At 33.9% G+C, this 22,591-nt stretch overlaps 1 protein-coding gene and 1 long non-coding RNA gene across 2 annotated transcripts; one reads left to right on the top strand and one right to left on the bottom strand.

The window, feature by feature from the left end:
- Positions 1-4,666: 4,666 nt before the first annotated feature.
- Positions 4,667-5,224, top strand: LOC143612589 (uncharacterized). The gene has a single exon (XM_077086540.1). It carries the CDS (start codon positions 4,667-4,669, stop codon positions 5,222-5,224), a length of 558 nt encoding a protein of 185 aa, XP_076942655.1.
- Positions 5,225-14,637: 9,413 nt separating this feature from the next.
- On the bottom strand, positions 14,638-22,340 carry LOC143612577 (uncharacterized). Its single transcript, XR_013149967.1, has 5 exons — positions 22,246-22,340; positions 22,065-22,130; positions 21,116-21,162; positions 20,812-20,949; positions 14,638-14,864 (listed from the first exon to the last, which is right to left on the bottom strand). It is a non-coding gene; the product is annotated as an uncharacterized LOC143612577 (long non-coding RNA).
- Positions 22,341-22,591: the final 251 nt, after the last annotated feature.

Raw genomic sequence — 22,591 nt, 5'->3', positions numbered from 1 at the left:
TAGGAATTCTATAATGTAATGAGATGATTTGAGTATCTAAATATTGTTAAATAGAGTTACATGCTTTTAAACAACTCATGATGAATATTTGACACTATGTTTAATACTCAATATACGCATTGTATTGCATGATCTGGAAAACGCTAGAGAAAGCTGAAAAGGACTATTTCGTACCCTATGCTTGAATATGAAGCTAAAGTTGCCGTACTCGTATTTGCATTGTATATATTGCAGGTTGTTGACCATACATAGAATGGTTGATGTTGCTTATGTGATTATTGGCTGGTAATGTTCAATGGTTTGATCTTAGACCTGGTTATATGTGTAAATGATTTTCCATTGGTTTTGTTGGTGGATTTGGGACATGGTTTGGGTTACGTCTAAGTACTGGTTTGGCTCGGAAATTGTGGCTTGTTTGTAGTCTAGCTTGTTCAATGCTCACTATGGGTATATTTGATTATGTGACTACTGACTACCCCTGTCTTTAGAAGCTTTAACAAGAAGATATGAAGATTGAGTTACACTTAGATTATTTTTATGTTTTGATTGGAAAACAAATTGTCTTTTATATGTTTTAGCTTGTTAGGAAGGTTGGCTTGTTTTTGTTTTGGTTGTTAGTCTTGGTGAAAGCTAACTTCTAACCTTGGTTTGTCTTTTGTTTTTGTGTAGTTAGTAAAATTTTGTCGGGTTCGCCCCTTTTACCGGAAAAAAAAAGTTGCGGTTAATGACCGAATGACGATATTCAAATTTTGTTGCCAAATGGCATAAACTAAAACTTTCTTTTTTAAGTGTAACTTTAGAACTAGCAGTATTGTTAGTGTTGTGAAGCCTTATCATTATCATTTTAAAGTTTATCTTTGTTTTAAATATTATTAACTAGGTTATTAACCCGTGTACGACACGGGTGGAAATATTGAAATTTTCGAACAAACACACGTCATTTGAAAGGTTAACATAAGTTGTTATATGTTATTACATAGAATGCATTCCCTAATTAAACTTTTTTTAAAGTGACTGCAATCTGCAGTAAATTATGTTTCAAACTCTTTAACATCATTACCTTATTTAAAATTAATTTTATTATATAATTCTTTTTTTTAATTGTATACAATAATCTTGACATTTATGCGTTCAAAAAAATTATTTAGTATAGTTGTATTGTAATAGATAATTTCGACATAATTATAAAAATTTTAAAATCAAATTGGTTAATTAGTCAACTTCCAAAAAATATGAAAAGTTTTATTATTTTTGAAATAATAAATGGTGTGTTTATTTTAAACATTAATTTCGGTCAAATATAAGAAAATGAAAAGGTTTGTTGAGACTGAAGAGCATAGAAAGCTTTAAAAGTTTGTTGCTAATTGATTAATTTCCGTATTTAATCAGGTTTAAATGTCTTATGAATATTAAAAAAAAATTAAGATACAAACGTTAAAAAGTGTAAAACTAAAACTAAAAAACAAACATTTAAAATAACCTCTTCTGGCTTTGGAATCATTGATACCATGTGTCTTTGCCCATTCTTTAATCTGTAGACAATCATCAAAATTTAAAAAGACAAAATGTTATTTGCTTCCCTTATAGCTACATATCCACTCTTATACTCATAAACTTATAGATCATACTTCATGTTTATTAACTTTAAATATGTTTTGACGACCTTAATTAAAAGTTTAAAATACGAATTTATAGGATTGTATAAAAAACGAAAATACATTAACTAATAATTAATTTGTGTTTACATAAATACAAACATGAAAATTGTAGAAATTTCAATAGAAACATAAATACATTATTTAATAATTAATTCTTGGTTAACCTAACTAAAACACGTATTGTAAGAATCTTTATAAACACATAAAAACATTAATTAATAAGAATATTTATTGGTTACCTTAATTAAAACACGGCAATTAAAAAATTATATTAAAGAAATATTTGTTAACTTAAATGCGCGTTTGAACTAAAATCATTTTACTCAGAACTCGCATTTTCCCTAACATGTTTCGATATGTGACCCGAGCCTATTCTGACAAACATTTTTAAATAATCCTACTATACTATTAAAACAAATTAGTTTGCCTCCACATGCTACTTTCTATTGGACGATTTCCTTAATTTCCAAATATAACTTCCACTTCTATATTTTTCTTACCAATTAAATAAATCAAAAATACTAATAATTAAAATACTTAATTAAAATAGTTATTGTAACCATTAACCTAAAACCCAGTTTCCAATTTTCTTTTCTTTCATCTTCAATTCCAAATACACTCTCTCTTTCATACTAAACCTTTTAACCTAATCAACCAAAGCCTCCATTCAATCGGCCATTATTGGATATCAATCGGATAATTATTTCATTAGGTTCTTCATATAAAATCGACACCGGATATCGGATTATAAATTGGGCCATCAACGGTAAAACGAATTGTCCGTTATTTGATAATAAGGATTAATTTGATTCCATCCGGGAAACGATTTCAGAAGATCCATGACGATTGTTAATCAGATCTTCACATCCATGGTTAGTATTTTACATTCTTAGGTTAGTATCTTCACATCGATGGTTAGTATTATATTTACATATTAACCTAGGTTATTATTTTACATTCTTAGCTTACTATGTTTAATGTTTAATTGATATTGATATGTTTCCTATGGTTAATGGTTAATTTTTAATGTAATTTTTTTTAACCTATATTTTAGATTATTAACCTAGGTTAGTATTTTACATTCTTAGGTTATTATGTTGAATTGTTAATTGTCTATGTTAATTGATATGCTTTCTATGTTTAATGTGTAATGTTTAATGTTTAATGTCTAAATGTTTCCAAATTTATATTATGGTATTTCTTATATTTTTGATGTGTAATGTAATGTGTAATTGTTAATTGATATGTTTCCTAATAAATTATGGTATTTCTTAGTATTTTAAATTATTTAATGTGTAATTGTTTCCAAATTTCATTAACAGTAATTGATTTTTATTAATTCATATCATTACTATAAGTTAACAACTTTTTACGGATTTCAATTTGAATTCAAATTCAACTTAGTTTGTATAATTTTGTAAACATGAATCGGCCATTTTATTTAATTGATTCATATTGATCATATTGATATGTTTCCTATGTTTATTTCGGGCAATTATGATATTTGTTAAATATTCAATTTTTAGTGTGTAACTGATTCAAAAATCAACTTAATGTGACTAATTTTGTAAACATGAATTATAATATAATTTAATTCGTATGATATGAGTTATGACTTATTATTGTTATTGTGTTATTAATCAATCCCTAATTACATTCGGTTATTCCTACCAAATTAAGTAAATATCAATTATCAATTACATTTTTGAAATCCCTAATTGTATTCCCTAAATCTACTATATTTACACCTTTCCTTTTAATCTAACAATTCAAATTTTGTAACAGAATATGTTCATCTACAATACTACAAAACCGAATAAAGAAAATCTCATATTTCTCACTTCCTTACTGAACATTCATATTTGTGTCATTCTCAAGGTTTTTGAATTTTCTTCAAATGTTAAATATGAGTTATTGAATCTTTAATCTTTGCTTTAATCTTAATTTTTTGACACAGCAACATGGAAGCATCAATGTTCAAAGATTTGGATGTTTCCAACAATGACTGTGTACTGAAGGTTTGTATTCTCAGACTATGGCGTTTGAAGGACAACAATAAAACCGGAGAGGATTGGTCCATAGAAATGATTTTACAAGATGAGATGGTATTATTCTATAGAAATACAATTGTTTATAGTAAATTTTTTTTCTTCCTCATTTTATATATTTAATAACAAACATTGCTTGTCGTATTAATAATGTAACAGGGTGACAGGATGCAAGCATATGTAAGGAAAGCTTGCATACCGAAACATAATGTTTGGCTAGGTGAGAATCAGGCATTGATTGTTCGAAAACCTTCACTTGGTGCAAATCTGTCAACGTACCGTTTTGTTGACAGCCCACACAAGCTCTGTGTCACATCAGAAACTCGTCTTTGTATTACCGATGAGTTTAAAGGTCACCTTTATGAATCGTCATTTGCTACCTTTGATGATATCAAATCCAAGAACATACCTCAAAACGGAACAATAGGTTACCTCGATTCTTTACTAACAATTTACTTTTACATTATTTACATTCAGTCATTACATATAACAGGACCGTTTACTATATGTTTCATTAATTTTTAATTTTATCACATATGTAATCGGGCATGTCAGCAAGTTTTTTTACCAACAAGAACTCATTCTTCCGAGAGTCACAACATCACAATCGAAGAACCATGTAGTTACACAAGTTATGGCAGGTGAGTTTGAACGACTTTATAATTCATTAACAGATAAGCAGCGCAATGTGTATAATGAAATAATGGAAGCAGTTGATGAAAAGAAGGGGGTGTTTTCTTTGTGTATGGTTATGGAGGAATTGGAAAAACCTTTTTATGGAAGACGTTATCTGCTTCCATAAGATCGACAGCGAAAATCGTTTTAAATGTTGCCTCAAGCGGCATAGCATCTTTGTTACTTGAGGGAGGTAGAACCGCTCACTCTAGATTTCTAATTCCTATAAATCTAACTGAGGATTCTACATGTTCAATAACAAAAAATCCAGATATTTGCAACTTAATGAAGCAAACTGATCTGATTATCTGGGACGAGGCTCCTATGATACATAAACATGCATTTGAAGCCTTGGATATGAGTTTAAAAGATCTTTTAAAAGTTGGTAACCGTAATAGTTCTCAACATCCATTTGGGGGGAAAGTTGTTGTTTTTGGGGGTGATTTTCGTCAAATCCTACATGTATTCCAAAATGGATCACATAGTGACATTGTTAATGCTTCACTCTGTTCCTCCCATATATGGTCCAAGTGCAAGGTTCTTAGGTTAACCAAAAACATGAGGTTAACCGTCGGTTGTGACCGATCAAATTTTGAAGAGACCGCCCAATTTGCAGACTGGTTGTTAGAACTTGGGGAAGGTAAACTTGGTGGTGACAATGATGGTAATTCTATTATAGAAATACCAGATGATCTTTTGATCGATGATTCATCCGATCCTCTTTCTGATCTTATTGATTTTGTATATCCATTATTATTGGATAATTTTAATGAAATTTCATATTTTCAAGAAAGGGCCATACTTGCACCTTTAAACGAGGTTGTCGAAGACATTAATGATTGATTTTTAACTTTATTTTCGGGAGAAGAAGTTGAATACCTAAGTTCTGATAGTATCGATAACTCTGAAAGTGTTGGGCCTGGTTTCGATCCAGCATTGCACTCACCAGATTTTCTAAATGGTTTAAAGATATCTGGTATGCCTAATCATAAATTGATTCTAAAAGTTGGTATTCCTATAATGTTACTAAGGAATATTGATCAGAAAAATGGTTTATGTAGCGGAACTCGATTACAGGTTATTCAATTGGGGAGGCATTTTATCGAAGTAAAGGTTATTTCGGGTACTAACATTGGTCATCGTACTTATATAACCCGTAGTACTCTAACTTCTACAGATAAAAAATTGCCAATCAAGTTGAAACGACGACAGTTTCCTGTATCGGTTTGTTTTGCAATGACAATTAACAAAAGTCAAGGGCAGTCATTAGCAAGAGTTGGAATATATATTCGACAGCCGGTGTTTACACATGGTCAGCTATATGTGGCTTTATCAAGAGTGAAGAGTAGAGCCGGTGTTAAAATGCTTATATTAGATAAGGAGGGTAATGTTACAAATAAAACTACAAATGTGGTTTATAAGGAACTATTTAGTCATTTATGGAATTTTAATTTTCAAGTTTGTGTTAATTGTAAAACGAAAGTTATTTTGTTCTTTATAAAATTCTATAACATATTTTTGTAAATTTCAAATAAATGGTGAGAATTGAATTTTAATATTCGTTTATATATATATGTGTGTGTGTGTGTGTGTGAGTATATGACATTTGAATGGGGAAAATCGGTTTCTAAAATGCCATATTAAATCTGTATAAATCTAAAAATGGAAAGTAAGATAATATTAGAAAGTATAATAATGTTTTAAATTGCGTTGACATTGATGATTTAATTGAACTTCGACAAAAAACAATAAAAGATTGATTATCTTACTGTAGATAATTTAATGTCTTATAGAATAATCAACTAAATTTCATTTCCGGATTATATAATAATCAATTGAATTACATAAATTGTGAAAAATAAATAAATACATGAATACTAACAGAAATATACCTCAATATTAAACAAAAATAAAAGACATCTTATCAAACAATCCCCAATCCATGAAATTAGCTATATCAAGTTGTGACAATAACCTGAAATGATAAAATTAAATATAAATATTAATATCACATAATAAATAAATTACAAATTATGGAAGATTTGAATCATGTGAAAAAATGTAAAATTGATGTCATGATTTACAACGGAAAAACTGAATCACGTTACCGAAAAAACGAAATAGTGAAGATCTCCATTGAATCTTCGATTTTGATATATAACCTAAACAGATTATAAGAAAAAATCATATAATTATTAATATAAATACAAACAAAAACGGAACAAAAAAATAATTATAACTGATATAAAACCTTACCGGAATAATATGATAAGAGTATCAAATAGAGTATAAAATATAACTAACGGAATAACATTAGGAATAATATGATATAGCATTAAATAAAATCTTACCGGAAAACCGTAATAACTTCAACATATCAATTCAAACTTGGATTTTGATATACAACCTAAAGAGATTATAACAAAGTAATATTAAATTTTAAATAAATATAAAAACTTACCGGAAAACTATAATAACTTCAACATATCAATTCAATCTTGGATTTTGATTTACAACCTAAAGAGATTATAGAAAAAATCATATAAAATTAAAATAAATATAAAACATTACCGAAAAACCTTACCGGAAAACAATATAACCTTACCGGAAAAACATATAACAAAATCGGCCATTACCGGAATATAGGAGACGATGGAGGAATAAGATTGTAGCAAAGATGTGTGTATATGGTTTTGTCAAATATTTTCTTCTTGAAGTTTATCAATGATTCTATATAAGAATCATAATTTATGGCAATGAAAATATCATGTACCAAGAATAATTTGTTGGTACATAATATATATACAACAAAAAAATAAAATAAAAGATAACGTCCTCAAGAGAAAATCACAAATTAAAGAAGTAAGTAGTTAATGTAATAATAAAAAAATAATGAAATGAATGGTAAGAAACAAAAAAACTTATAAATGTTTGATACAGAGGATGTCAGATGAACAATAGTCAGAAAGAGAATGGTTGCAAGTATGAAATTAAATTGCATGAAAATGAATATAAATACAATATATAATTTTTGAATTTATTTTACATCTTATTTATTGTTGATAAATGAGATGAAATGAAATGTTTGACTAATATTTTTAAAAATAGCTAATTTAGACATGATGTAATTAATTTCAAACTAAAAGCTATAACTTTGCTATATCAAAGAAGAAACCGAAAGTTACTAAAGAAAATAAAAGATTTCCAAATATATTGACCTACAATTAATTATTAGTAATTGAATTTATTTTTGATTTATTTAATTGTTAAGAAAATTAAAGAATTAGAAGATATATTTAGAAATAAAGGGAATTGTTCAATAGAGAGGGGCCATGTGAAGACAATCTAATTTGTTTTAATAGTATAGCAGGATTAAGACAACTAATCGTTCCCAATACTTATCGTGCAACATAAATGAAATCAATAAAATAAAAAAAAACATCTTATATTATGACATTAAGTGAGGTACAACACTCATAGAGCTAAACTAAACAAGCTGATGAGTTTTATAATAATATACGTCACTATTAATAGTCAATGCATTTAGTTGACTACGAAAGCAGTTGTTTAATGATGAGAGTTTTCAGTTGATCGTGGTGGTGGGTGGCTTCTTGGAATTACTGAAAAACGGAAATCGAAATGCGAGATGATGAAAATACCCTTATATGTAAGGCATGTGACTGGATTTAACCGAAAAGTTAATTGTTTACTACAGAGAGAACGAAAAATGTGAGAATATATGAACAAAAGGGTGATTTTTTATTATTTACTTAGTTTAAGGACAGAAAAGAAATGTAATTTTCACTTAATCCTCACCAAACAATTTTTAAAAATAAACAAACGTCACTTAACAACGCAACTGATAAACAACCAAAGCGTGTTTAGTTCTGATTTTGAAACGTATACACGCAATTCAGTTGAAAAATTGCACCATCCTTGAATCTTCTCTCTGTCTTTGTTAATTTTTTTAAAATATATTATAGTTTTGGTAAAACAATCAAATATTGTTCAACCAATTTTTAAAATAAGCAATCGTCACTTAATGCAATTAAAAAACATCCAAAGCGTGTTTGACTGTTTTCTTATGAAACCTATCATCCAATGAACTTCCTTTAAAAAATGACGTCCTTCTTTTCTCTACCATCAAAATTCATTACAATTAAAAAAGTTACAAGCAACATGCTAGCAATATAGTTACATCACGATCATTACTGCCCCATTACACCCTTACAAGTTACAACATATTTAAATTAAAACACATAACCTATGCCATTGAATACATCTATCTCATTCCTTATCTTTTTTAACAACCAACACTCATAATTCCGTAAAAAGTACTAACAATATAAATAATAAACAATTAGTAGATGTTTTTAAGAGATTTTCCTTTTCAAATTTAACATCTTAAAGGGTTTTTGTGACCAAAAAAATAGAATATATACGGTTTTCAATATACAAAATAAGTTTTATAAAAAAAAGAGAGAAAATATTTTAATTTATTTACGATGTTTGTCAGTAAAAAAACAGAAATTATGTTTGTCTTTTACAATATTTGTCATATTATTAATTACATTTTCCACTTGACACTAAAAAAGCTCTAAAATCCCTTCAAAATCAACATCCAAATAAATTACCTAAAAAAATTACCATCCACGAAGTTTCCTTGGTGTAGAATTTTGACTATATATAAGAACTCGAGCGGTAATCAATCTTCCTCACAGCTAATCACTCAACTCAACACACACACACGGCTTCAGTCACCGGCTAAACAAACTTACCAAGGTTTCAACAAACACACGTACACAAAGTTAGGTACTTTATCTTTCTGAATAGATTTTGTCCTCAAACAAAGTTATACATACTGATTCATACACCAAAAACACAATATTTATACACAGTTATAGCCTATAGGGGTGCAACGAGTCGAGACGAGCCCAAGATCAACTAGGCTCAAGCTTGGCTCGTTTAACTTACACTGAGCTCGAGCTCGGCTTGTTTCGAGCTCTATTTTGAAAGTTTGAGCTTGGCTCGTGATTAAAATTTTAAGCTCGAGCTCGGCACGTTAACTATTTATTAATTAATTTTTATATATTTATAATTATTTTTATGAATATTTTTTTCTATTATAATTTTATGAATAAACTAATGTATATTATTTAGTTATTTTTTAATATCATTATGTGTGTATATATATATGGACATGTTCAAGAAGGAACTCAAAAAAAGTGAGAAACTCTTCATTTTACATGTAAAAAAATATTAAAAAAATTCATATTTCATGTAAAACACATTTTTACATAATCTATTTATAGCTTTTTACATTTGAACACATGTAGAACCTTTAAAAAAAAGTTTTTTTCTTTTAATTTTCAGTTTAAAAAACGTAAAAAAAATTCTTTTTTACAAAATTCGTTTTTTTATTGGAATGTTTTCTACATGTATTTATAAGCAAAAAGTCTTAAAAAGTTTATGCTAAAACTAATTTTTTACATGTGAAATCGAGCTTTATATTATTTTTTTGCATGTAAAATTAAGAGTTTCTCAGTTCTCAACTTTTTTTGAGTTCCCTCTTGAACCTGCCTATATATATATATATATATTAATAATTATTAAATATATCTATGAAAAAGTTTTATAAATGGTGCGAGCCAGCTCGAGCTCGATAAGTGAAGCTCGGAATCGTTTATTAAACGAGCTTACTTTTAGGCTCGATTATGCTTTGTTTGATCGAGTCAATCTCGAGTAACTTACAAGCGACTCGGCTTGTTTGTACCCATATACACTGACAGAAGTTTTTAATTTTCTAGTTTGTCTTTTATTTGTTAAATGTTATGTCACAAATACAACACTTGGGAAACTCACTTTGGAGTTGCTAAGTCAAGACTCAGGAGACACCAAATGTGAAGAACCAACCCAGATTACATAATTTATTAGAAAAATCCAACCCATCCGAGTTCAAATCAAAATCATCATCACCTCCTTCTAAGATTTATAACTGAACTGATTATTATCATGGTTTTTCCTTTTCCAGATTTTCATCATGTGTAATTCTAGGATCACTCCTTCCATCGAAGAATTGAGGCACTTGCAGATTCCTCTCCACGACATATCAATGGCAACTAATGGATTTTCCGACAATAATCTCATTGCAAAAGGTGGATTCGGGATGGTCTATAAAGGTGTATCTGAAAAGCACGGCCTCGTTGCTGTAAAGCGGTTGGATCATGGACGAGGGCAAGGAGACTGCGAATTCAATACAGAGATTATTCTACTTTCAAAATATGAACATAAAATTTTGTTTCTCTTCTCGGTTTCTGTGATGAAGAAGGCGAGAGGATACTTGTCTACAAGTATGAGTGCAACGGGAGTCTCGACAAACATCTATACAGTAAAAAATTAACCTGGATCCAACTACTTCAGATTTGCCTAGATGTTGCACGTGGGATAGAGCACATTCATGATAATGACGGGCCTCAACTTGGAGTTTTCCACCGCGACGTAAAAAGCGCAAACATCCTTTTGGGTGAGAACTGGAATGCTAAAATTTCTGATTTTGGGTTGTCAAGTGTAGGCCCTGCCAATGAAGAGTCAAGCTTTGCTATCTCCAAAGTTTGTGGCACACTTGGATATATTGCTCCAGACAGTGGCGGACCCAGGATTTTTGCTCAATGGGGTCCCATTTTTCCGATGATTAAAATTTTCGGGTCGGTCATAGTTCAGGTCGGGTCAAGGCGAGGTCCCATACTCCGATTTAAGTGTGATAACTATTCTGCAACCTACATGAGCAACCAATCTCTCTTTTTGTTCCAACTATGATATCCATAGGTTACAAATGCACTTTTTTGACCGATTTTTGTTGAACACGTAACAAACGAAACAAAACACTTTATCCGTCTTTACACTACACTCTAACCAATACTTAAAGCCGTTAGACCAATTGGGATTAAATGGTCTTAATCTACCACCAACTTCTCCCTTATGACTATATTCTTTGTAGCTGGTGTAATTTGTAATTTTGTTAACTTTACTTAAAATTAGCAAGAGATTAATTATTCCATGTCCAACTTGATATTAGTTGCTTAGGAATATTTGCACCGACTAACATATTGTATCTTCTAATTCTAATTATTTCTTCTAATTCTAATTATTTAAACTTTAAAGTGATTTATGGAGATTGTATTTGCTAATCTTTCTTGCTATGCATGCTTCTGTCACAATTTAATCTGCATCCCAACTGATGCCATACTTGTGGGAAAAACAAATCCAGTTTATAGATGCTATTGGGGACTTGGGGTGAATATTTTTTTTTTTAAAAAAAGCAAGAAAAATGGATTGAATAAGGCTTGAACACATGACCTTTAAGTTGTGAGAGAAGGGAGTTACCACCACACCAAAGTTTATACTTATAATATGGGTTCCATCTATTAATTATTACGGGGTCCATGAGAAATTTAATATACCGCCTCTAAGAAGTTTCTAAAAAGCGTTGGTGTCCCGGGACCCCGATCCACACTATGTGGGTCCGCCCCTGGCTCCAGAGTATTATATGAACGGTTATCTCACAACAAAATCTGACGTCTACTCTTTTGGGGTCATATTGTGGGAAGTTCTGTGTGGAAGGCATGTAGTTAATTTTAAATACACGGATGATCGTCGATCTCTAATTGTTTGGGCCCAAAAACATTACAAAAAGGGAACATTAGATAGTATCATTCCTTCCCATTTACGAAAACAGATAAAGCCAGCTTCTTTACTAGCGTTTGCAAACATTGCCTATCAATGTTTGAATAATGGAGAAGAGCGTCCAACGATGAAGCAGGTCGTGAAACAATTAGAAAAAGCTCTTTGTCTACAACAGGTAAGTTGTTGCAGTTTGCATGAGGTTTTTCTTTAATATTTTATTGGTATGGCACTTAAAACCTTTATCATTCAGCTTTTATTTAGTTACTAGCTAACTTAAATTTTCGGGTTTGACGGAGGTGCAGGCTCTTCCAGTGGCTTCTCTTTATTTTTTTAGGATTTAGACATTTTAATGATTTTGTTGGACCAAATTCAAGTCCCAATCGATAATCAAACATGAAGTAAACGACCAACTCTCGTTTATATTAATCAGAGTGTCTTATGTTTGATTGAAGTTAGGGATGAGCAAATTCGGTATTGGTACCAGTACCGAAATTGCTTATCACGGTGATCACGGCTGAAAGATCAAACTTAAATACAAAATAACAAAATAATAATATTAAACATATGTTTTTTTTTCACTTTCATAATAATCGCTTATCACGGTGATTACCGCTGAAATATTACTTAAATACAAAATAATAATATTAAAAAAATACTATCTGCAACTAGAGAATTTGCCAACAAGAATGTCATTGGAAGCAGTAGACCTGAGAACGGAAAGCTCTATAAAGGCATATCTCAAAAACACGGTCCCATCACCTTAAGGCGGTTGAATTTATGACAGAGATCGCTTATCTTGCAGAACGTAAACATGAAAGTGTTGCCCCTTTTCTTGGATATTGTGATGAGGGCGGGGAGAAGATAATTGTTTATAAGCATTCAAGATACGGGAGTCTCGAGGAATGTTTGAATAGCATGCATCTTTCCTTTGTCCAACGGCTAGGGATTGCCAGGGATGTTGCCCTTGGGATAAAGTACCTTGACGTTTTCGATGTGATTGTTCATATTGTCGACCGACCTTTCAATAGCTCAGACATCTTTTTAGACGAGGACCTGAAACCTAAAGTTTTTGATTCCGGGTTCTCAAGCCTATTCCCTTCGAATAGGCGGTCTCACTCTGTTATCACTAATCCTTGGTGCACACCTGGATATGATTATCCAGACGACTTCAGTAGCGGTGATCTCACACAAAAATCTGGCGTCTACTCTCTTGGAGTCGTATTGTGGGAACTTCTGTGTGGAAGGCGTTTTACATCAGACAAGGGCGATCCTCAAAGTTTATTTAATTTGGTCCAAAAACATTACAAAAATCAAACGTTACATAACATAATTCCTTCATATTTATTCAAACAGATAAATAAAGATTCGTTAATTACTTATTCAAGCATTGCCTATCGATGTTTGAGTAATAAAGAAGAAGAACGTCCAACCTTGAGGGAGATCGAGGAACAATTACAAAAGGCTCTTGATCAACAACTCGGAAATGATTGCAGTTCGCATCAGGTTTTACATATTGAATTACCTTTCCATTCAATTATTATCGCAAATACTTAATTTGATGTAGTTTTGAGAGTGATGACATTACTTTCGATGCAGGATCTTAGCATGGATTTTGATACGGACCGGGTAACCCATAGAACAGCCCACAACCATCCCGTTGAGATTGGAAAACCGGCATGTGACATTAATCTGCGGTCCGGTTCTGAAAACACTATTACTAGACGAAGCGATCAATCTTGAAGACCATTCAACATTCAACGTTTACTTGTAAATTACAAGCATGAAAGACTGTAAATATTATAGGTCCAAACATTTTCTATTCGAAGTCTTTGAAAGACTGTAATATGCATTTATTGTAAATAATAAAAAAGATTGTCCAAAGTGTTCTCTTCTTCGTTGAATTCTATACGAGAGTGGTTGTCTCAAATTAACCGTATCAAAATTGGCTTTATAATCTACCCCGACATCCTCATTCATAAGAGACGGTCATCAACTCGTGGGAGCCAATAAGTACGAACTGGAGAGAAACACATAAATAAAATATTTTCTTAACATTCCTAATATTTTTGATCATTCAAAGTATGTCTTGAAATTGTCTCCTATCTCCTACAGATTCCTCGGGTAGATGGTGTCACTGCACGTGAACTTTGACGTTCCCTCCTCTGCTGTCCGATTTAATCTTCTCAACTTTGGCTATCCTGCAAAGCCAGTATCTTTACTAACTTACTAAATAGCATGATCTAATGCACATTGCTTGATAAACCTGTCCCTCAACATACATTTTTTTTTCTTTTTTTTTTTCGTTCATTAAAAGGTAGTGTTTACGTTGATACATAAGAAAAACTGACAAAAAACTGCGCCGCTAGCCCCCTTTTCGAAGGCAAACCATCAAATATTTGCCATAACTACCTTACTTATTACCGTACTCCAGATTTAATACATTGAATAACTGCATGCTATGGATGGACATGATTAAAGATGCTCTTGAATGACACCGCCTGGAACATATTTCACTGACCATGGTCAACTAGTACTTTACCCGTCCGGTGGATGGGAATATATATCAACTCAGGAATATGAATAATATATTAATTCAAGTTACCTCAATACTATAAAATCAATGTATGATCTAACATCAAATTAAGAAACTACTAAAGTTACTCCTTGACCATAAAAAGTCAAAAAGGGTTTCATATTCTTGAACAATAACTATCTACAAGGAGCTCATGCAGATGTGATAAACCATGTTCAGCCCCAATCGCGATTCATTTACGTATGTTCCAATCAAGTGGCGATTTACCTTAAATTTAAACATTATAAAAGGAATCAGACAAACAACATATGCTTAAATAAACACTAACCCATTAATGAACGTGATATTTTTTCAAAGCAGCCCATTTTTTATCCGAACCAAATTGTATGTTTGAAAGTGGTCTGTTTTGACACAAATTACCAAATGACTTTTTTAAGTGGCTCGATTTGACCCGAACCAAATTAATTTTTTTAAGTGGCCCATTTTGACCGGAACCAATTTATTTTTTAGGGGGCCCGTTTTTACCCGAACCAAACTGATTCTTTTTCAAGTGGCCTGTTTTCATACGAACTCATTTCACTTGAACCCGATTTAACCCGACACCCATTCCGACCTGCTTGTTTTGACCCAAACCAAAAAAAAAAAAATTTAACTGGCTCGTCATGAGTCTTGACATGAACTAAATTGAACTTTTAAAAGTGACCCATTTTGACTTGAATTCTTTTTCACGCGAACCGTTTGACCAAACCAAGTCCGACCCGAATCCATTCTTGCATGTCACGCAGCACCTGCCTGCCTGTTTTGACCTGTCACGCAAGACCTGCCTGCCCGTTTTGCCAGATGTTTCTAATACATTGTAACAAATTTCCATTTATTACCTAATGTCACAAAAATTGTCCAATCTAGCACAATATGTCAAGTCGTATACTGCACAACTATATGAATATATTCAAAACACAAATTGTAAACAAAAGACAATCTTTAGGTGGCCCATTTTGACCCAAACCAATTTAATTATTTTAAGTGGCCCGTTTTGACACGAACCAATTTAATTCTTTTTAAAGTGGCCCATTATTTGACCCGACACCCATTCTGACATGCCTCTTGTGACCCGAACCAAAAAAATATTTTAAGTGGCCCGTCTTGACATGAACTAAATTGTTTTTTTTAAAAGTGACCCATTTTGACTTGAACTCATTTTCACTCGAACCCGTTTGACTAAACCAAGTCTGAAATGAACCCGTTTTGACCCGACACCCCACCCGCCTGTTTTGCAAACTTAAGTTTGATCATGTATCAAGATTTCGTGAAGGACCTCAATAATTTGAAAAACCGAGATAATGTACCACCTCTTAACCACTTTGACATAGTAACCACAAGGTCCACAACACATCCTACATTTACTTTAGAAATTGTCAACTGGGACCCCCACACGTGCCATAAAGTTTCCATTTTATAAAGTCAACCTTGGAATTATGTTGACTTTTGGATAAATATAATAAAACTGTTAGTTGTATTTAGTTATAATTAGGGTTTTAGCCCATGTAGTTGGTTAAAGCCCATGGGCCTTTTATGGGTTGAAAGCTAGGGTTTGTTTGTGTATAAATAGATGTAGTTGTCTTTGTATTATTCACACCTTCAAGTAATAAACATTACTTTCATTACAACCACTGTCACTGCCGCCCACGCGCCACCGCGTGACGGCGCGTGACCCTGTTTCGGCCACCGTCTTTTTTTCAGATTTATTATTTTTCTTGTCCGAAGCTCCCCGTGCTGTTAGTTTTTCGAACCGACGACTTTCTGTTTGCTGTTGTCTACCGTTATCGGTCTGCCGCTGCCAAAATTTGTTTCCAGCCACTACCTGCACTCGTTTTCTGGTTAAACACATTCTTATCTCAGAGTTACTGTTCACAATCTGAAGATTACCATTTTCAGTTCGGTGTATTACTATGGGCGACAATAAATACACGTATACATTTACCAAGGAGGAGCATGATCTTATTCAACGGTTTCTTGCCTCACAACTGCCTCATCCTCAAACCAACTCGGCACATCCAGGTAAATCTTCTAGTCTTGACTCATCATGGGTGATTGATTCTGGAGCCACACATCACATGTCTGGGAATCGGGGTATTTTCTCTAGTCTTCAAAATGTTTCCCATGCACCAGTACGTCTTGCCGATGGATCTTCATGTCCCGTTCTCGGCATAGGATCCATCAGTAACTCGGAAAACCTAAAACTGTCTTCTATCCTATTTGTTCCTAAATTTCCTACCAGTCTTTGTTCAGTGAGTCAGATTACCAAACAAAACAACTGTTCTGTGACCTTTTACCCAACTCACTGTGTTTTTCATGAACTAGGAACAAACCGGGTAATTGGTACTGGTTTTGAATCAGGAGGTCTCTATCGTATATCCCCGTTTTCGCATCCTGTAGCAAACTTATGTGATTCCGCTATCAGGGAGGCTCACTGTCGGTTAGGTCATCCCTCTACAGCGGTTCTGAGGCAAATGCGACCAGATTTACCACTTTCGTCTTTTAATTTTCATTGTGAGTCGTGTCAACTTGGTAAACATACCAGGCGTCCCTATCCCCCTAGGGTGCCCATTCGAGTCAGTTCTTGTTTTGAACTGTTGCATTCTGATGTATGGGGTCCTTGCCCTATCAAATCTACGTTAGGTTTTGAATATTTTATTACCTTTATTGATGACTATTCTCGCACTACTTGGGTTTATTTGTTGAAATCTCGTAGTGAGGTATTTTCCATATTTCGAGAATTTAATGCTTATGTTCAAAACCAATTTAACACCACCATTAAAACTTTACGATCTGATAATGCTAAAGAATATTTTTCCACCGACTTTTCTTCATACTTAAAAATCAACGGCATTATTCATGAATCATCGTGTGCTTATACATCTCAACAAAATGGTGCGTCCGAACGCAAAAATCGTCACATATTGGATGTTGCTCGCACAATCATTATCCAATCACGTGTTCCTCATCGTTTTTTGGGAGATGCCGTTCTCACTGCCACATATCTGATTAACCGCATGCCCTCAACCGTTCTTCATGGTAAAACACCGTTTTCTATACTATTTCCCAACGATGATCCATTTCCTCTCGCACCTAAAGTATTTGGTTGTGTCGCCTATGTTCATGACTATCGTCCGAAAACCATCAAACTTGATCCCCGAGCCATTCGTTGTGTCTTTCTTGGTTACTCACGGGTTCAAAAAGAGTATCGATGCTATAGCCCATCACTTCACCGATACTTTACTAGTGCCGATGTCACTTTTCACGAGTCTCCTTACTTTCCCGAGTGTTCCACTCCTGTTTCTGACCCGTTTCCCGACCTCGATATACCCACATCTCCCTTCCTCCCCACCATTCCTGTGTCGATTCCCTCTACCGATCCAATCTCTGCTGATTCTGACCCACCGACAGAACCTCCGCCACTGCTTTTCACATATGCTAGGCGAGGTAAGGGTCAAATATCAGAGACACTTGATTCACATTCAGGCCACAACCCCGAAATATCCTCAGATCCTCCGTCTGCTCCGAACAATCTACACCTCTCACTGATACATCCTTACCCGATCCGACACCTTTACCAGAAGCTACCCCTGATACACCCGTTTATAATCCTCCTGGTGCACCACTACCCGATATACCTATTTCTTTTCGCAAAGAACCCCGAAATTACACTCGTTACCCAATTCAGGACTATGTTGCCTACACCCACCTATCTCCTGAATCTCATGCGTACACCACTACTCTTGATTCCTACCCGATTCCCAAAAATGTGACGAGCGCTCTCGCTCACCCAGGATGGCGAAAGGCTATGGAAGACGAAATTGGGGCTCTAAAGTCCAATCATACATGGGATCTTGAAACACTTCCTAAAGGGAAGCGTATTGTTGGTTGTCGTTGGGTGTTTACGGTTAAACTACACCCGGACGGCTCCTTACACCGCTTGAAGGCTCGGTTGGTCGCAAAAGGGTATTCTCAGGCATATGACATTGATTATGATGAAACCTTCTCGCCAGTTGCTAAAATGCCATATGTCCGTATTTGTATTGCTCTTGCTGCCATTAATCATTGGCCGCTCCACCAGCTTGATGTCAAGAACGCATTTCTTAATGGTGTTCTTGAGGAGGAGGTATATATGGAGCAGCCACCAGGGTTCGTTGTTGAGGAGGAGGCCTCGAAAGTTTGCAGACTACGTCGTTCTCTATATGGTCTTAAACAGTCTCCCAGGGCATGGTTTGGTCGATTCTCTAGTGTTATGGGACAGTTTGGGATGACTCGGAGTGCCTACGATCACTCTGTCTTCTTTATACAATATTTGAGTATCTAAATATTGTTAAATAGAGTTACATGCTTTTAAACAACTCATGATGAATATTTGACACTATGTTTAATACTCAATATACGCATTGTATTGCAGGAGCTGGAAAACGCTAGAGAAAGCTGAAAAGGACTATTTCGTACCCTATGCTTGAATATGAAGCTAAAGTTGCCGTACTCGTATTTGCATTGTATATATTGCAGGTTGTTGACCATACATAGAATGGTTGATGTTGCTTATGTGATTATTGGCTGGTAATGTTCAATGGTTTGATCTTAGACCTGGTTATATGTGTAAATGAAACCTTCTCGCCAGTTGCTAAAATGCCATCTGTCCGTATTTGTATTGCTCTTGCTGCCATTAATCATTGGCCGCTCCACCAGCTTGATGTCAAGAACGCCTTTCTTAATGGTGTTCTTGAGGAGGAGGTATATATGGAACAGCCACCAGGGTTCGTTGTTGAGGAGGAGGCCTCGAAAGTTTGCAGACTACGTCGTTCTCTATATGGTCTTAAACAGTCTCCCAGGGCATGGTTTGGTCGATTCTCTAGTGTTATGGGACAGTTTGGGATGACTCGGAGTGCCTACGATCACTCTGTCTTCTTTATACACCAAAAAGGAAATAGGATTATCGTAGTTGTTTATGTGGATGACATTATAATCACAGGTGATGACGAGGTCGGGATCACCGAACTCAAGCAGTTTCTTCAGTCTCAGTTTCAGGTCAGCGACTTAGGTCGATTGAGGTATTTCCTTGGCATAGAAGTTTCTCGCCCTCCACAAGGAATACTTCTCTCCCAACGAAAGTATGTCCTTGATATGTTGACTGAATGTGGCTTACTGGGTTGTAAACCTGTTGATACCCCAATGCTTCCTACAAAGAAACTCCTCCCAAAGGAAGGAGATCCAATGAAAGATCCTGAGCGATACAGACGGTTGGTTGGTAAACTTAATTATTTAACCGTCACACGGCCGGATATCTCCTTTACTGTTAGTGTTCTGAGCCAATTTATGGCTGCGCCATACACCGGTCACTGGGATGCTGCCATTCGTGTCTTAAGATATCTTAAGACCTCACCTGGTTTGGGTATATTATATTCTGATCAGGGTCATTGTCGTGTGGGTGCCTTCACGGAAGAAGGAGATGGTCGGATATCAGGGTTCTCAGATGCAGATTGGACAGGTTGTCCGATTTCTCGACGATCTACCACCGGATATTGTGTGTTTGTTGGAGGAAATCTTGTATCATGGAAGAGTAAGAAGCAACAAACGGTTTCCCGGTCGAGTGCCGAATCGGAGTATAGAGCCATGGCAGATGTAACATCAGAGATGACATGGGTACGTCGTCTTCTCATAGAACTTGGGGTTGTTTCTAATGACTTGATGCGGTTATACTGTGATAGTCAATCAGCCATTCACATAGCCAAGAATCAAGTATTTCATGAGAGGACAAAACATATTGAGGTCGACTGCCACCTTATCAGAGATCGAGTAGTAGGCACACAAACTGATCCTCCATCCATTCAACCAGTTCATGTGAAGACAAATTTTCAGCTAGCAGACATTCTAACTAAACCGCTCCGGAAAGCTCAGCTAGATTTTATTTGTAACAAGTTGGGCATGATTAACATCTATGCTCCAACTTGAGGAGGAGTGTTAGTTGTATTTAGTTATAATTAGGGTTTTAGCCCATGTAGTTGGTTAAAGCCCATGGGCCTTTTATGGGTTAAAAGCTATGGTTTGTTTGTGTATAAATAGATGTAGTTGTCTTTGTATTATTCACACCTTCAAGTAATAAACATTACTTTCGTTACAACCATCTTATTCTTTACAAAAACAATAGACAATGTTACAAAGTACAAACCTCTAAGCCTTGAAGTCACACTGCCATTAGCCATAAAAGGGTAAACCAAGAGCCTTTCAACCCGGGTAGCATAGTACCCGATCAACCAGAGCAAGTTTCGTTTAATCGCTAGGCTAGTAAGCTCCAATTCCTCCTGGACTGAAAAAATCATAAAAACAACCACGTTGATGATTAAACTAATGTGTCACAAAAGTTGTCCAATATAGCACAATATAGAAAGTAATAAAATACACAACTATATGTATATATTCAAAAACACAAATCTTAGCCAAAAGACAATCTTTATAGAGGAAAGAGAACATACCGAAAGCGGGACTAGGAGCAGGTGTCCCACTATTGTATGTATTTCACCTGTACAAGTAACAACAATGTGTACAAACGATCATATATACACTTATCAAAATCATCTACATCCCATAAACTCATAGTTAAAGACAATCATTTTAAGAATATGTAGTTGTGTATATGTGATATTTATCTTTTAACATATTTTAATACAAACTAAATATTTCGAAATATAAATGAATTAGTTCAAATTGTGAAAACCGGTCGGTCCAGCCAACCCATCCAACCTGGTCAGTTTGGGTCGGGTCAGGTCAGTCTGTGAATGCGACTGAGTGAAGTACCTTTCTGTTTGGGGTCCTTAATGTATCTAGGGCTGCTAAACGGGTTTTGTTCACATTGTAGCGGGTCAAACCCGACACTAAAACCAAAGAAAGTTTAAAACTGCAGTCCAAAAATTACATTTTTATCCTTAGGGTGGCCTTAGTGTATCTAAGACAGCTAAATGGGTTACTCGTTTAAACAATTATTTTCAATTTTTTTTAAAAGTGGTTTATGTCATAGCAATGGCTAGGTATTATACGCCAAAAAAAACTAAAGAACTTTCATAAACTAATGGTTTTATATACATTTGTATTCTTGTAAATTTGTAATAAAAAAGTACTAATAAATAAAATTATAAAATAAAATCTAAATCGGAAACGGGTTAAACAGGCTGACACAATCTTCGGGTTTGTGTCAAATTTTCGAGTTCATAACAGGCATGCTCAACTCGCCAACTACAAATACCCGCATGCTTATTTAAATATGGGCTTCTTATTTTTTGCAAAAGACAAATTTATTGCGAAGGTCAAACTTGGATTTTCATTATTTTTAATAGTTTTAAGTTTTAACACCCTTGTAATTTTTAAGTTTTCCTTAAATTATATAAATTCATACTTCTATAACTAAAAATAATTCGGTAAACATACCGGGCCTGATTACCCAACTTAAGAAGTAATGGTCCACGCGCCTTAGCTTGTCACGTTGCCGCAGACCTGAACATTGAACTCTCCCCATCAGTTCAGCCTCATATATTTTAATATTTTATGAATATCACCATACTATCTAGTATCTATACTGTTAAGCAGAAAACTACTAATTCAACCTTACCTTTGTAACACAGTAATAAGTTTTCCCATCTTCCCATATCCTACGAGTGATGACATATTCTTTGTTGATGCAGAATATTGGGAATTGCGTGATTACTTATAAAAATTCGGGTTTTAGAATGTGAAGTAATTATCTAAATAACGTGTAACTATTTATATGTAAACGAAAATAAAGTTAAACAATTCTCAAATGAAAGAAAATTAACATTTGGTGTATAGATAAATACCTCGATGCTATGACAACGTACATCAGCAACATGTAGCAAAATATACCAAAACTGTCAATTAAACAAACTCATATTCAATACAAGAACCAATAACTGAAATCAGTCAATCAAACAAACTCA

Source organism: Bidens hawaiensis, unplaced genomic scaffold (assembly GCF_021521415.1).
Source record: "Bidens hawaiensis isolate Kalapana, Puna unplaced genomic scaffold, B.hawaiensis_p1.1 tig00035038_1, whole genome shotgun sequence".
NCBI lineage: Eukaryota > Viridiplantae > Streptophyta > Magnoliopsida > Asterales > Asteraceae > Bidens > Bidens hawaiensis.
This window is presented reverse-complemented; position numbering and strand designations above follow the sequence as displayed.

What these genes read in the sequence shown, in the direction of transcription:
- LOC143612589 (XM_077086540.1), top strand. Translation starts at nt 4,667, where the DNA reads ATGAAGCAAACTGATCTGATTATCTGGGACGAGGCTCCTATGATACAT.